General features: G+C 42.8%; 1 protein-coding gene across 2 annotated transcripts in view; it reads right to left on the bottom strand.

Annotated features, from left to right (window-relative positions):
* INTS9 (integrator complex subunit 9) overlaps positions 1-15,772 on the bottom strand; it is a 71,043-nt gene that overhangs the window by 20,688 nt on the left and 34,583 nt on the right. For both annotated transcript variants that reach the window (XM_074154031.1, XM_074154032.1), the window contains 3 exons: positions 13,925-14,105; positions 11,857-11,917; positions 2,571-2,742 (listed from right to left, as the gene is read on the bottom strand). In XM_074154031.1, coding sequence (XP_074010132.1) covers positions 2,571-2,742; positions 11,857-11,917; positions 13,925-14,105 — 414 coding nt within the window. The remainder of the gene's footprint in view (positions 1-2,570; positions 2,743-11,856; positions 11,918-13,924; positions 14,106-15,772) is intronic.

Genomic DNA, 15,772 nt, shown 5'->3' with positions numbered 1-15,772 from the left:
CTGCTGTTTTACTCTATATTGTCTCATAGTTGTTTTTTACATTTCAAATTGGAAAGGTGGAGATAACCTAGCTCCTATGGACTGGACAAGCAGCGCCATCATTAACAATACTGCATGACCTGTACTTTAAAGGTCCCAATTACTAGAAACTAAGAGTCTTTCACAGGAAAAACTAGAACATCATCTGCTATCACATGCTGCTTCAATGGACCACATTTCTTTCATAACTACAGGGGATTTTATCTTAAAACAAGAGAAGCTAAATAATTAAATAATAAAAATCCTGGGCATCACCGGAGGTGCTTCAGATTTCTACTGGAGTTACTAAGAACAGAAGAATTTAATCTGCCAGGAATTTCAGTAGACAAAGATGTCTTTGTTCCAGCTGAGACAGTCCTAAGGAAGCAGGAAGATCCTGCTGAGTGGATATGCCTCCAGCCAGAGAGAGAGTCCAAAAGCCACGGGCAGACAAATTTAGGAAACAAATCACCACAAGCACCTTTGGAATCACTGTGCACTCCAAGGTCATCACAACCAAAGCAGAACTCGATTGGAGTTTCATTTGAAGTATAAACTGGGAATCAATCTCAAAGATCATGACCTAATGTATCCAGAGGCTGTTACGACCGGCGTTCAGGTGCTTTAACAGCTTCCCAGGGCCATGCTCTCACAGAAGACTGCTCTATTTTCCTCGCTTCACAGAAGGATTACATATTAATACGGAAAGGTCAATTACCTCTCCCTACATGAAGGCACAGAGTAAGAGTTCTTGCCTTTCAAGGCCAGTTTCTGACACCCTCGCTGACGGTGGGAAGCACATTCAGGACATGATTAATGCCACCGATTTCCTCTGCACAGCCCAGCAGAGGGTGGATACACTCTGGTGTTAATTGAAGTCCCAACTGGAGTAGAATTCACTACTTCTAAGATAATGTGTATCTATATTGCAATTTTACCAATTACCGTAATTAGGGCATATCTCCTGAAAGTTCCTCAAAGGCCAGGAGTGACGGGTACTGTGACACCTATGACGTTCGTGCTGCGGTACCATGCGCCATCTCCCAGCATAAACAGTCCCCATTTAAGTGTCTTATCTGCTCAGTGGGAATGGCCTTGTATCTTGCCTCCCCTTGCACTAGGACTAATTGCACACTTATTTAAATCTTTCCAAATTGGTTTAACAGTGTCATGATACTGTGACACTTTCTGGTACCAATACTGTGAAAGAGTCAAAGGGACTTGCTCATCACTAGCCTCAAGTCTACGTTAAAAACACAAAGGAGGAAATAACCCTTTCCCAACCCTCTCTGCTTTAGGAGATTACGTGCTTTCCAGCAGCCCTATTCCCTAAAAAGAGGAGTAAAATAAGCTTAACAGTGGGACTCCATCACACCTTTGCTGTGGGAGTAGGTTTGATCAGTTACTCGGTGTTCTCCTCCCCATTTCTAATTACTTTGTCCTACTCCAAAATCCACACTTTTTTTATCTGGCCAAGTTATCTGTAATACATCTCCCAATTACGCCAGAGCTCATTATACATAAAATCAGCAGCAATGGCCTAAAGGATTTTTTCCCTTCTCAGCTCTGAAGCGTGCCCACTGTAGGGTCCTGTTGGGATGACACAACGGGTATAAAGAGGAGGAGGCTGGACAGAACGTCAGCTGGAGGGAAGGCCTTGAAGTGTTTTTAAAGGAGATCAAACTCTGGAAGATATCCCCTTTGCTAGTTGTCATCATCTCTCTTAAATACTTTGTCTTGCTGTTCATGATTGGCGCGATCCCAGGATGCAGCTGTGGATCTCAGACCACAGCTCATTCAGAGCTAGACAGGGCTTGATTCGTTAAATCCATTAAAAGTAGGGTCAGCACTGGAAGCAGACTGGGAGAAGAGGAGGAACTTAAAAGACCTGTTGTGCCCCTGGCAGCCTGAGCCATTGAGAAAGGAAAGAGCTCCCTAGGGACTTAGCGAGAGCTGTACCTTCAGCTTCAGATACAAACGTGTCTTTCAGCCAAAAAAGCATCTGAAAAAAAAGAGCTCAGCCAAAAGGCAGCAACAGCAGAGATCATGCTGCCAGGTCTGTATGGGGCACACGCTTCGGAAACATCTTTAGAAACAGACCGTCTGGTTGCCTGAGGTTTTGATGAAAGGGCAGGAGAAAGGATGAGGAAAGGTTTGTGGTTCCAATGGAATAGGGAGAAGAAGTGTTTCTCCTTTCTGACCAGCATCAATTAGGTCTTGCCTGGGTTTAACTTGCAGCCAGCTGCTTTTAATCCAAAAATTAATTTCCTGTAGGCATTTTACTGCTGTGCATAACAAAGATTTTGCTTAGAAATGGCAGGAATGGACTCTGCATGGCAAAGGTTGGCTCTGCAGGGCTAAAATAAATTAAATGGCACAATGATTACATTTGCCCCTACAGTCAATCCTGGGGTCTTAATTTAGATGAGCTCCTACTGAGGTCAGAAACTTCTGCCCCAGAACAAATGAGTAAAGCCCTTAGGATGTGGCCACACTTAACCAGAGTGCACAATCTACTGTTAATTTGATAACGATACCTGCATTTTACTTACCTGTGAATATAACGGTGTTCAAGCTAGATTTTCCCCACAACTCCATGAAATGAACCACATCCCCAAATCTAAGAGAGGGGTGTCCAGTGAACACAACACATGGCTGCTTGAAGTCATTGCTGAAGTCTCCATGGATGCTGGGATAATGTTTCAATTTGTTTGTCTGAATGAGCTGCAATAAAAAACCAAAAATCCAGACATTACAAACTTTTCACGCCTCTACGCTCTGCAGTTCAGTGTGTTTATTTATAGGAGATTATAAATATTCTACGGTTCATTTCTAATTCATCGCAGAGTCCCTTCCTGCATAGCCCCTAGATTTTCCAACAGATTTAGTCACGACTGTCCTAAATGTTATGAAAAGGAAGTCGGAGCGTGGGGCCAGGTGCCTCCGAGTCCTTGCTCTCATTTCTCTGGTACCGGCAGCGTGGTAACCGAGAGGAAACTCTGCAAACGCTCCCTGGTTATAGTTTCCTGGAGTGAACAGCACGCTCAGCTGCCAAATTCAAAATAACCCACTTTTTTTTTTCCTATTTGCCATGTCTACAAAGAGCTCTGGGCACTGATGTTTAACCTGGTTTTCTTGCCATCGCCGAAGTACCAGGCAACTTTGCCTTCAGCAGATGTTGCTATGGGTTTCATTGGTATAACAGGTCTACACAAACTCAAGTCCTCTGAAAAAACATGAAAGACCAGACTGACTTGCCCTTTCTAGTTAAGGAGATCACTGAAACGAATAATAACGAACTAAGAGCAATAAGAAGTACTTGTCACTAGAGCTGGCAAACGGAGTGCAATCAACTATGCACGTGAAAGAGATTTCTCTACCAAGATGGAGAATTTTAGTTATCAAGGAACTTTTTGAAGAAGGTTTTTGCTTTATTTCTCCCACCTCTGTTTTCTAATCTGCAAAGCAAGGTTTAACTTAAAAAGTAATGTAATAAACCGGTCTGCGAAGCACTTTCATGCAATGTTTCTTAAGTATTTTCTTGGCAGTTATATGCTTCTATCCCCAGCCTGAAAATAACTGTAAATACAGTTTTCTTACAAAGAATGCAATTTAACACAAGGAAATCACACACTGAACAACCAAGAACATACAGGGAAATAAAAAGTGTGGAAGAGGGGAACGGTACTTCCTTTGTCAGCCAGTTTTTAAAGGATCTGGGGCTGTTCATCAAAGATCTCTCCATACGTTGCTGTCTCCTGTCAGGCGTTGCAACGTCGCTTAAAATACAGAATTCCCATATGCAGGGTTCATCAACACGTTTCTGCAGCTGCTGTGCTGCGGAACCCCAGACGATACGACTAATTAGCAAACAGCATGCTCTTCATTACATGTCATAACACGATGCGTGCGCATCATGCCTTTCTGGCAGAAAACCCTGCCACTCAGGACGTTCCTCTGCATTGTGACATATTGGATTTTCAAAAGAGGAACTAAGAAAGAACATGACAATAAACAACTCTTCTGGTCTCTCAAAGCTGTAATTTATCTTTCCAGATTCTCTTTTATTTGTTACTTTTTACCGTGGTAGATCTAACTCAAGATAGCGTGCCCACATGGAAATGAACAGAAAGCTGAGAATTCTGATGCGTCTTTAAGCCTCTTAACAACTTAACGCACAACAAAGCACTTCCGAACTTAAGGTTAGTACACAATTAGGTTCTTAATTGAACTTAGCATCATTGAACAATAGTATCAACCCTACTCAGCATCCAGCTATCACCACCTAAAGATATGCTTTGGTGCTAGGACAGGCAATGTACAAACTTACCCTCAATATCCCTCCAATAATAGAAAATTGGCTGCCTACAGGTGCCAATATTTATCTTTCTCCTTTGCTTCCTTGAGTTTGGTCTCCTTCAAGTTCCCAACAGGAAATACTTTGCATTTCACTTCCCACATGTCCTGTTTAAAACCGCTGTGCAATACCTGGATGGAACGGGATTGGGGTTTGATGGACGATGGAAACTGCAGGTGGACACAGCCCATTTTTTCCACCTGGATCATGGAGGAAGTAGCTCGGGTACTGCACTTTCGGCAGCTTACTAATAACATCAAATTCCTATTTAATCTTCAAGAGGGAAATTTGGAAAAAAAGCATCCAATAACTGCTCTGGCAGTTAATATGCACTCAATCTTGAAAACGTTTCTGCAATTAAGACTGGTAAAGATTTCTGATTAACACATCTGGAGTGCAATATTTAGAATCTAAACTTAGCTTCAGTAATAAAAACTGCAATTTAGCAGACAATGGGAAAAACAAATTTGATCCCATAAAATACCGGCATTTAAAAGAACGGGTAGGAAATGGCCCCGTGAAGCTTTTTCCTGATTTTTTTGAGGGAAGCCAAAAGCCTCAAAACTGAAGTTGCAAAACCAATTTCAATTGGGTAAACTGGAAGAAGGGGACAATTTCTATTTCAAATATTAAATGGGATATGTGACATTCCAGGGCAAGACTTTGTCCAGGCCCAGCAGGTAGTTAAGTGAAAGACATTTCTACAGCTTGCATTTATGTGACATGCTTCTGAAAAATCACAAACTGTTCTTCCAGCGTCCTGTTTCACAGGTTTCTTAGGATTATATATATATTGGTATCCAGCATTCAAACCTTTGCTGAGATGTGAGAGCAGCACTCTTGTGTGCAAAAGCATTCTCAACAGCCTGTCTTGCTGCTGTACCTATACAAATGGGCATTGTTTATAAGCACAGAAGCTGTTTTCTCTTCAAAGCACTAAGGAAGCTTCAAATCCCTTCCCATTACTTCACAGAGAGACACAGGATCTCTAATCCAGTTTCCAGGACCTTGGGTTTTATGTGCAGTGTTTTTTAATTATTTTTTTTATTTCCAACAACAAAACATCTAGCATAACGCTGGGGTGCACTGGTTCTAACTGGGGGTCCTCAGGTGGGAAAAGGGGCACATGTTGAATCCTCAGCACCATGTCCTGAGGTGTGGGTGATTTTTTTTTTTCATCTCTTTTTTTAAAATCTTGGAAGTTCTTTTATGATAAGCCTCCTGAAGCTCCATACCTTAGCTCACAATCTCTGATTCGCAAAGCTAGGAGAGAATAGCAGGGGTGAAAGGCTACGGAAACAAATTTAGAGAAATTCTACTCACTCCAGCGATAAAGCAGCTGTAGATTTTAGTGTCCAGAGCAAAGTCTTTTCTAAACACCCAATCAAAAATATATGGAGCTGAACCTGCAAAACAGGTTCAACAAAATGTCACAAATCGTTAAGGGGACTAAATTTGGAACGATTTGTACAAGTCTTTATACCTACAGATGAGATGGGTTGCATAAGCCCAACAGTCAAGTACCGTGTCACGTTCAGATCTCCAGCCTGTACCACGCCTGGGCCAAACCCAATGCCTGGCTTTTAACCAACCGGTATTTTCAAAACAGGACTGATTTCTGAAAATGAAGCAACATTCAGAGCATCTTTCTACAGAAAGAGCCATTATTGACTGAAAGCTTAAGAGACAGAGGATGGTAAAGTACTGAACCGAGACTGAGGAGAGCCGTGTGTTTTTTTTAAATCCCAAATGGTTATGCTTCCCTTTAACGCGGCAGACTTGATTTACAGGGTCAGCAACTGCTGCTATAAACAGGATAAATCTCCAGAGCCTTTGTGTACCCTTTATTGAAGTGAGCCAAAATACACTGCTATTTACTCTGCGTGTGTTTGTGTGCTCTGCATCCAGAATTGTGAACAGATGTGGCTCTTATCAATGGGTGAGTGATGCATTTATTACTTCACCTCCCTCACTCCCTTCATAAGACCAACACTAACAGGAGCCTAATTCAATATAAAACCATAAGACAAAACATAACACTATACAATCACCTGGTTCCAGATATTTATTGCTTTGAATGTGTTAGGCAGGAACTGGTATATGGAGGAGGGAAGCAAAGATGAAGAAGACAAATGCCGGTATTTAAGGATCACAGAATCAATATTACTCCCACCCTGGCTATTTTCAGTCAGAAAAAGAGGCTTTTCCTAGCCATTTCTCTTAGATGTTGCCAACAGAATCCTTAATAAGAGGACAGCAAATCCAAATTCTTCCTCCACTGGTAAATAGTGATCAATATAAATTACCTCTCAAATTTTTCTGTTGCGGACATTTAGAGAAGTCTAGATTCACTTATCTTATGGCCTGAAATTGTCTGTGTAAAGATCGAGCAGAAAGGAAAAGGAGTGAAAGCTTCTCATTTTGCCTTGCTAGAACAATTCAACTGTTCATTTATAAAGCCTCTACCTCTGGAAAAGGGATGGTGCAGGGTGTACAATCCATGGTTCCTGCTGAAATGGTTGGGGAGATGGCAAATTCCTCAGCTGTGGCTGTGACAGGATGGGGACATTCCCATCCACCCAAGAAATTCCATAAAACACCAGAAGCTGGTTCTGGGATATCAGACTAACATTTCTAAACAAAACAAATTCCTGATTTATGCTCCACAGCATTTCAGCTAGGAATTAAATCCAAGCCTATTTAGACAGTTAATCCTAGAATAGAACTGATGCAGTGCCTTGGAAGTGAAAGCCACCACCTGCCTCGGCCAGCCTGCAATATTCACAAACATCCGTCAGTTTGAGCTCCTTCTCTTCTCTTCCCCATCACAATAAGTGCTGGTGAGAAACCGAATCGCCCCTTTTGCTTAAGTGCAGGGGAAAGGCATCCACGAAGCGATCCATCCCTTCCCTAACTGACTGTTTCTCCACTTCACTTCCCCCTCCCTCCGGAGAAATCGCTGTCTGGAATGTACAGCTCCTGCTCCAGATCCTAACCTTCTCCAACAGAGTCCCAGCAACTCTTACCCCAGCGACCACAGAGAAATGCCTTTAAAAAGAAGCTTTTTTAGCTTGTCCACTGCTGAACGGCTGCAGACGAGACTTCAAAAGCTTGTGCAAGAATCTGGATGCTCCATTTGAATTAACTTTAGTAGGACTTGATGTCCAAATCCATCCCTATAAGCCTGAAGCCCTTCAGCTCACATTCCTTGCTCATAACAGCGGGACAGGAGATTCCCTCTTCACTCGGACTGGATGTTAGGAAACAAACTGCCACCCAAAAAAATTGTATGGAGATATGAGGAACACCTACTGCTACATTAAAGCGGGAGTAACAAGGGGGGAGTAGAAGTGTTTCGGGTTCTCTGCAGAGTCGAACAGCGTGTCTGGTTTTATTCAGCACAGCAGAACAAGGAATGAGCTCAAAACAGGTACCATAAATCATAAACCTGGAAAATTTCCATGCAGAGAGAATGAAAAAGCTTTCAACAACTTAGTAGAGAGAGCAGAGTACGATGAAATAAAAACAGTAATTTTAAAGAAGATGAAGATACTTTTATTTATCCTCTTCTAACAATAATCATGGGATAGTTAAGTGAAATGCAAAATACAATCATAACTGATTAAAGGAAGTCAATGCTCTTTTATGCTATGCACCAGGCACCACCGGAACTCATTGCTGCAAGAGACTACATCAGCAATTTGGGGTTTTTTTTGCCTTGTTTGTTTTTAAATCCTGCTGTTTATACAACTAAGAGGAACATCGAATTTCAGGAGCAGGCAGCCTGCTGGGCTGGACGTGTTCCGTAGATAATGAAAAGCTTATTTCCTGGCCTGTCCCTTTCTGATGTATCATGCCAGGGACGTTATTAACGCTCGCTAATAACCAAGAGGCATGTCTGAGTAATTCCCTATTTTCTTCCAACAACTGAGCAGCTAAGCACATCTTTTCATGATGAGCAATTTCTGTATAGGTTACATTGCACAAGCCTACCATCACCTTGAAAAAAGTCAGACAATTCTCCACTAACAACCTATCCCATAGAAATGATCATTCAGTGTCTGTTTCTGATAGTCATTAAAAATTCCCTTAAGTGGGAGTAAGCAGAGCTCCGGATTGTGAGGTTGTGGAGCCACAGATTTCAAAAGAGAAACCTTCCCCAAGACAAAAAGGCTGGCTGCTCACAAAGGCTCTAAAGTCGAAACTGGAAGCCTTGAGTTCAAGTCCTTGCTCCCTCCTAGACCACGGTCCTGGCCATGGACAGGTTATTCAGGCCAGGTCTGTATTAAGACCATTTTGCTTGGTTAAAATTACACCAAAACATCATAGTAGCTGAGCCTACTCTTTGCACAGGCATAACAGGGTTTCTGCCAGGGAATAAATAACGCATTTACTAAAGACTGTACTGAGAAGAGGTTATATAGATGATTCACACTGTATGAGTTACCAAACTAAAAAAAACCAAAAAACCAAACAAAACCAAACCATGCATCTTACAGAGCAGAAAGGAGGAATCCGATCTGGTGTTCTCAAGCGTGTCTAAACTTCAGTGATTTATGACCTCAGGAAAAGCACTAAATGAAATCGCAGCCTCAGTCTTTCTTTGCCTGGGTATTACTTTGGTTTGGGGTTCGCTGTTAAGCCAGGCTTTTGAGAGAGTGTTGCTCTGTGCCTACAGCCACTGCCTCCCACTGTACAAACTGGTTTTGCAAAACAGCCAGTATGTATCAGGAATTAGCAATGAAGAGATCCATTTAGTCCATCATGGGGTGGGGGTATTGCAGGTTACAGATGACAGAATCACAGAATGGTTGGGAGTTGGAAGGGACTTCTAGAGATCATTCAGTCCAACCCCCTGCCAGAGCAGGTCCACCCAGAGCAGGTCCCACAGGAACGTGTCCAGGTGGGTTTGAATGTCTCCAGAGAAGGAGACTCCACCACCTCTCTGGGCAGCCTCTTCCAGGGCTCTGCCACCCTCACAGCAAAGAAGTTTTTCCTCGTGTTGAGACGGAATTTCCCGTGTTCCAGTCTGGTCCCATCCTCTTGCCACCCACCCTTTAGCTACTGCTCAGCATCGATGAGATCCCCTCTCAGTCTGCTCTTCTCCAGCTGAACAGCCCCAGAGCTCTCAGCCTTTCCTCAGCAGAGAGATGCTCCAGTCCCTGAGCATCTTCGTAGCCTCCGCTGTACCCTCTCCAGCAGTTCCCTGTCCTTCTTGAACCGGGGAGCCCAGAACTGGACCCAGTGCTCCAGATGTGGCCTGCCCAGGGCAGAGCAGAGGGGGAGGATGACCTCCCTCCACCTGCTGGCCACGCTCTTTTTAATGCACCCCAGCACTCCACTTCCCATCGTTTATACAGCAGCTTTAAAGTGCACACCCAAACACACAATCTTGGTTGTGTCAGACCGACTGTGACACGCGCAGTACCTCAGGTGGCAGCTCAGCACTGAAATGCCTAAAGGCTACAGCCCTTTCATAGTTCGGGAGCCACAAGGACGTGCATACACAACATATTGTGTTGTTTAGCACATTTAAGGCAACCCTTGGGCAAAAATGTAAAAAGTCTAAGAATGGCTTCCCATCAGTGATATCCACAGGTCTAGATAAAGATGTTTGTTCATCTCATGATAAAATGTCCCTACTTTGTGGGTCATGACCTGTACGATTTGGACTTTCAAGCAAAGCCTGTACCTGTAACAGGCATGTTACTCCCTCCGTGCACTGCATTTTGTCGAAAGGCAACCGATCTGTTATCCACTGCTGTGAGTCCTTTCCTGGATAATTACCTTCATCTACACATGAAGCACAGAGGAATGTCTCAACAGCTGAACAATAATTTGGCAAAATCTCATTATCAACAGGCCTCTGGAGAATAGAAAATGTCCTAAAAATTAGAGGACACAGTTATCACTCTATAAACACAAAGACCCATCACGTAAGATGGGTTAATTAATCCAGTCTTTGACAGCTGCATGTTTGGCTTCTCATTTTTGGAAGGGCTTTCACTTAAACGTGCCAGTTCCAGTGCATATTGTGAAGTAAAATTTCAAAGCAATGCCTTTGGTAGAACATAGGCTGCCAATGAAACCAAAGACACTGTGGATCAACAAGGACACCCTAGACAGCAGAAATGCAGGGGAAAGGAGAAAGCATAGCTAGCGGCACGGCTACAGGGTCTTGTACTCAGACATCAGGCTTTGGAATTGATTTATCCATGTGGATGAATTTCTTGGCTACAAAAAAACGTGGGGAAAAGGTGGCTTGCCCTGCAGTCTCCATTATTCTTGGTTATAGATAATACATAATTCACTGTGCATCCTGCTTGAAATGCATTCAAGCATCTGGAAAGAGTGAAGGCTTCTGGTCAGATCCTGCTTCCAGCAATGCCTCTGAAGCACCTACAGATGATGGATGTGATGGGCAATGGCCATTTGCAGAACAAGTCCCTGGATGAGATATCTTGGAAGGAAAAAACAACCCAATGCCTGAAAAAGCATTTAATCTCTGGACTCTTAAACCTGCAATGGCCACTCTGCACATCTTACCAAACAGTTTTGGCCACAGGAACTAAAAGAGCCAGTTTTCTGAGACCGCATGTTCCAAATGACTCACTGGCTCACAGGAGGGGGATTTAGCCAAAATTCTTCCTCAGTCCAATTTCTTCCTTTCCCAGCCCGCCTCTCATTACTTCAGGGGGAAATCTAACTGTTCCTAGTGGAGAAAGTAAGAGATTTCCTTTCTTGATACGTGAGATAACTCTGAAGGCATGAGTTACACCACGTTTATTTCATGTTTTGTTGGCTAAAACTTCCCCTCCAATCATTATTTTGTTGCAATAACTTTGATCCCCTCGACATGTTGCGGGGAGATCTCCCCCAAAGATAGGAACCTTATTCCTCTTTTCTTCACTAAGGTGCTAGCTCAAGTAATCCCATTTAAAATTGCTGGTGACAGCACTCAGTGCTGCAAGCTTTAACTTTTTTATATCAAACCTCTCTTTCAAGATACCACTTCTCCTGCGGTGGACAACAGGGTGCCTATTTCAGCTTGGGAGGTAGAAGCTGGGATGACTAAGCTGTCTCTGATAACAAACTCTTAGTTTTACAACTTTGAAATAAACTGCTTGGACGAAGGGAATATTGGGGGTCACAGTCTGATAAGAGCAAACATTCAACCATGTGCACAGCAGAGCCTTCCGCAGGGAAGGAGTAAACCAGGCGGAGCATATGTGAGTTAGATGCTGAAATAAATATAATGATAATTTTTGAGTTGAGGGAACACCATCATACGTTCCTCCCCCATGCTCCTGAATTAATCACGGAAAGCAAAGGAAAAAAAACAACTTTGTATGAATAATGACACAAAACTATTCAATAGCTGTAGGAGTGTTCATCAGAAAAACAACATCCATCCAGGACTGTGTTCCAGAAACCCACTCGCTCTGTGATCTGAGCAAACAGCAAGACCACGGTTTACTCACCTCAGCGTGGGGAAAAGGAGGTTCTGGAAGATACACCTTTGTTTGTTTGTTATGACACAACCTTTAAAAGAAAAGGAAAATAAACTGGGTTAGGGAGCTGTAGAACATCCTGCAGTATCTGCTGCCATCTACTGTTACACTTTTTTCCGGAGAAATCCATTTCCTATCTGTGGCATCAGGTGCAAAACCACCGATTTGTTTTGTTACTCCCAGTCTTTCTGCTTAGAGGACCAACCCCTGCAGGACACGACAACTCAGCCGTAGCGAGATCACTTAGAGAAGGTGCAGGAGAGCTGCAGTAATTCTGTACACACTACATAACAGAATTCCTTTGCTGTTGAAGAGAAATCTGTAACTCAACACCCACGTCATTTCATAACCCAGCCCTCAGCAGTTTTTGCAAAGCCAAATCACCTGTCAACAGAATATTCCAATTGCCTCATCCCACTTCTCAGCAATGACTTGGTCCTTTTGTTTGTTATAATCTAATTCCCTTGTGCATTTTATTATTGCAGCTACAATGTTGGTAAACTGCCTCTCACCATGGCATAATGCTCACTGTTACTTGCTATTTTACATCAATCATTTATTTTTAAAACATAAATATTGAAAGTTGTTGATTAGTTCCAGTCAGACTCCTGATGGGACTCTTTGTCAGGGAGTGGAGCGATAGGATGAGGGGTAATGGGTTTAAATTGAAAGAGGGGAGATTTAGATTAGATACTAGAAAGAACTTCTTTGCTGTGAGGGTGGTGAGAGCCTGGCCCAGGTTGCCCAGAGAAGCTGTGGCTGCCCCATCCCTGGAGGGGTTCAAGGCCAGGTTGGAGGGGACTTGGAGCAACCTGGTCTGGTGGGAGGTGTCCCTGCCCATGGCAGGGGGTTGGACCTCAATGGTCTTTAAGGTCCCTTCCAAGTTTAACCATTCTATGATTCTATGATTCATCCTACTACAGCAGTTAAAAAAAAGTATCTGTCAGAGGCCTGTGTGACTTTACAATTATCTGTAGTGACACTGTCCTTGTGGCTTTTTCTGGGAAACATTGCCCGTCTCGTACTTTCTTCACTTTATTATAAAGCAATAAGCCTGGGTCACGCTAAATATGATAAAGTCTAAGAGATACTAAGAGCAGGACATTTCTTTCAGCTGACTAAACAGTAGAATTGGAAGGCTGGAATTCCTGAATTTCAACCCCAGTTCTGAGCCCAAACCTCTGTTTTACACATGTTCAATCTCCTCCTCCATTTCTACCCAAGTAAAACATTTACCTCACACACAAGTGATTGCAGATTAGCTAATGTTGGGTTTGACTTTTGAACATAAGCCACTACAGCAAAGTAGAATTCAAAAACATGGTGTCTGAACACGTGTCTGAATTGTGCCAGCAAGACACAGCAGATGAAATGACCCAGCTGGCACACGTGTCATTCCTGCTACTTTGACAGTATCTAACCCAAAGGATTATGACAGCAAGAACTATGCAGCTACCACTTCAGCTGCTACTGCAATGAAATCCCCATGTAAGTACAAACCAAACAATAGTTTAACTATAAACTATATGAGTCAACACACCCTGGTGAGCACACTGAGGTTTGGCCAGGACACCAAGGCTTGATTTTCCTACCTGCTGGGAATGCTCTGCCTAATGCACCCCAGGATACTGTTGGCCCTTTTTTGTTACAAAAATAAATTACTGGCTGAGCAAAATTAGGCCTGAAAAATCTATTTTGTTTATACAGGGACACCATGCCATAGTTTTGGGGGCACCAGATAAGACGTACAAACAGGAACAGCTAAAATTCACTCAAGTCAGGTACGTAATTTAATCATCAGTGCAAGTACCAAAAAGCACAGATTACTTGAGTTTGTATGTTCTATAGGAAGCAATGTGTCCCTAATTATAGAACATCTACTTACACACACACGCACACCCTTGTGACTCAAGAAACGTGTTCACAATTCTAATCAAGTATATATTAGAATAAGTCAAGCAGAGATAACCTGCATGTATCTATTTTCCACAGCTGAGTGTGTGAACTGAGGCTGATGGAGCAGCTCTTTAACACCTACCATTCAGCAAAGATCTGGGAGAACTCAAGGGAGCTGTTGGCAACAGGTGAGATGAAATAAAAAGGGACATTGGAGAGTCCAGCAGAGTCAATGTACTGATACAGGCACTCCAGCAGATCGTAGATTACTCCAGAAGGATAACAGGGAACCAGCACGTTTCCTCCGTTCCGGACAGTCATAGCTAAGGGCGAGAAAAAGTAAAAATCAATTAAAAGGGCTCATATTTAAACTTTTTAATAGAATTCCCTTAATCCAAATATTACATAAGGTATAGAAAGAAGCTATCACATGAAATTAGCAGAAAAAAATTATGCATATGAATTGGGAGGAACACTTCTGATCATTAAATACATTTATTTACCGCCTTCTCCAGGCTTAGTGGAGGGAACAATTATGCTCATTAGCTGGGGGGCAGGGGAGGCACAAAACAGACTGAGCACATCCAAAACTCCTGACACGAGAGGGCGGTCTTGCACTGGCACATGAGGATAAATGAGTGACACAAAACACCTTCCCACCAAAATAAAGCCTGCTCCATCTATTAGCTGTCCACCAGAGAGGAAGGACAGCAGTTCCCAGGTCTCAGCACACAGTAAATGCTCTGTACTCGGTTTTCAGGGCTCTAGATGAATGGCTGAAGATGTGGTTATTTATTTCAAACAGCTCTCGAAGCTAGAAAGGGGTGGGGGAGCGTTTCTTCGTCTTAAAAACTCTAAATATTTCTGTCCTTTCAATACAATAAGAACAATTTAAAACCTCTATGAATTATAGACAGCATGGGACTAGAGAAAAACAAGGAAAAGGAAAAAGAAAAATAGGTTTACTCTGTAATCAAGACAGACCTGAGTACAACAGCAAAAGCATGGACAGAGCAAACACCTTGTTCTTTTGGCAGAATGACTTACAAAAATGCTGTACCTTATGGGAAAGTGGAAATATTTTGTCCAGCTCACTGAGCAACTGCTTCCTCACTAGGATTTCATCTGTGGTCGTGGGGTAAAACCATCTACTGATGTTAATGGCAGTGCAGCAGCAGTAACGTTATGCATTAAGGCATTACACAAAAAGCTGCGAAAGAGCCTGAAAATGCATATATTACATTTCGCCATCATCACTTCCTTGACTTCAATTTATTGACAAGCTTTGATGGGGTACAGATTTAGCACATTAAGGGTCTTTTTGCCCCACCTACATGGCTCAAGGAAGATTTTTATGGCTGAATGTTTAAAGGTTTTATGGAGTCTAGGGAAATGCACACTCTGTAGCAGGATTTTTCACATGCATTTAGGTGCTTAACTCCTTTTAGCAGCCAGTGCCAATTACACGCTGCTCTCAACAACAACTGGTGGTGAAAGACACCTTATGTATCAGAGTTATAATATAAATGCAGTGTAGTGGATTTATTGCCTTGAGTTGCTCCATGTCACATGCAAACTATACCATCAAAATGTCACTCAATATGAATAGCAATACTTTACATTTGTTTAGAACCTGAGATCACAGAATCATAGAATGGTTTGGGTTGGAAGAGACCTTAAAGATCATCCAGTTCCAACCCCCTGCCCTGGGCAGGGACACCTCCCACCAGACCAGGCTGCTCAAAGCCCTGGCCAACCTGGCCTTGAACCCCTCCAGGGATGGGGCAGCCACAGCTTCTCTGGGCAACCTGGGCCAGTGTCTCACCACCCTCACAGCAAAGAATTTCTTCCTAAAAGATCTAACTAAATATCCCAGCAATGTGTTATATTATCCCTCTTACATGGGTAAGTCTAAACTATCCCATCTGTAAACAGGATGTGAAGAGAGGAATGAGGAGATTAAGAACGATATTTTCAAAGCCATCTGGGG

The sequence above is a fragment of the Numenius arquata genome, chromosome 9 (assembly GCF_964106895.1).
Source record: "Numenius arquata chromosome 9, bNumArq3.hap1.1, whole genome shotgun sequence".
Lineage (NCBI taxonomy): Eukaryota > Metazoa > Chordata > Aves > Charadriiformes > Scolopacidae > Numenius > Numenius arquata.
This window is presented reverse-complemented; position numbering and strand designations above follow the sequence as displayed.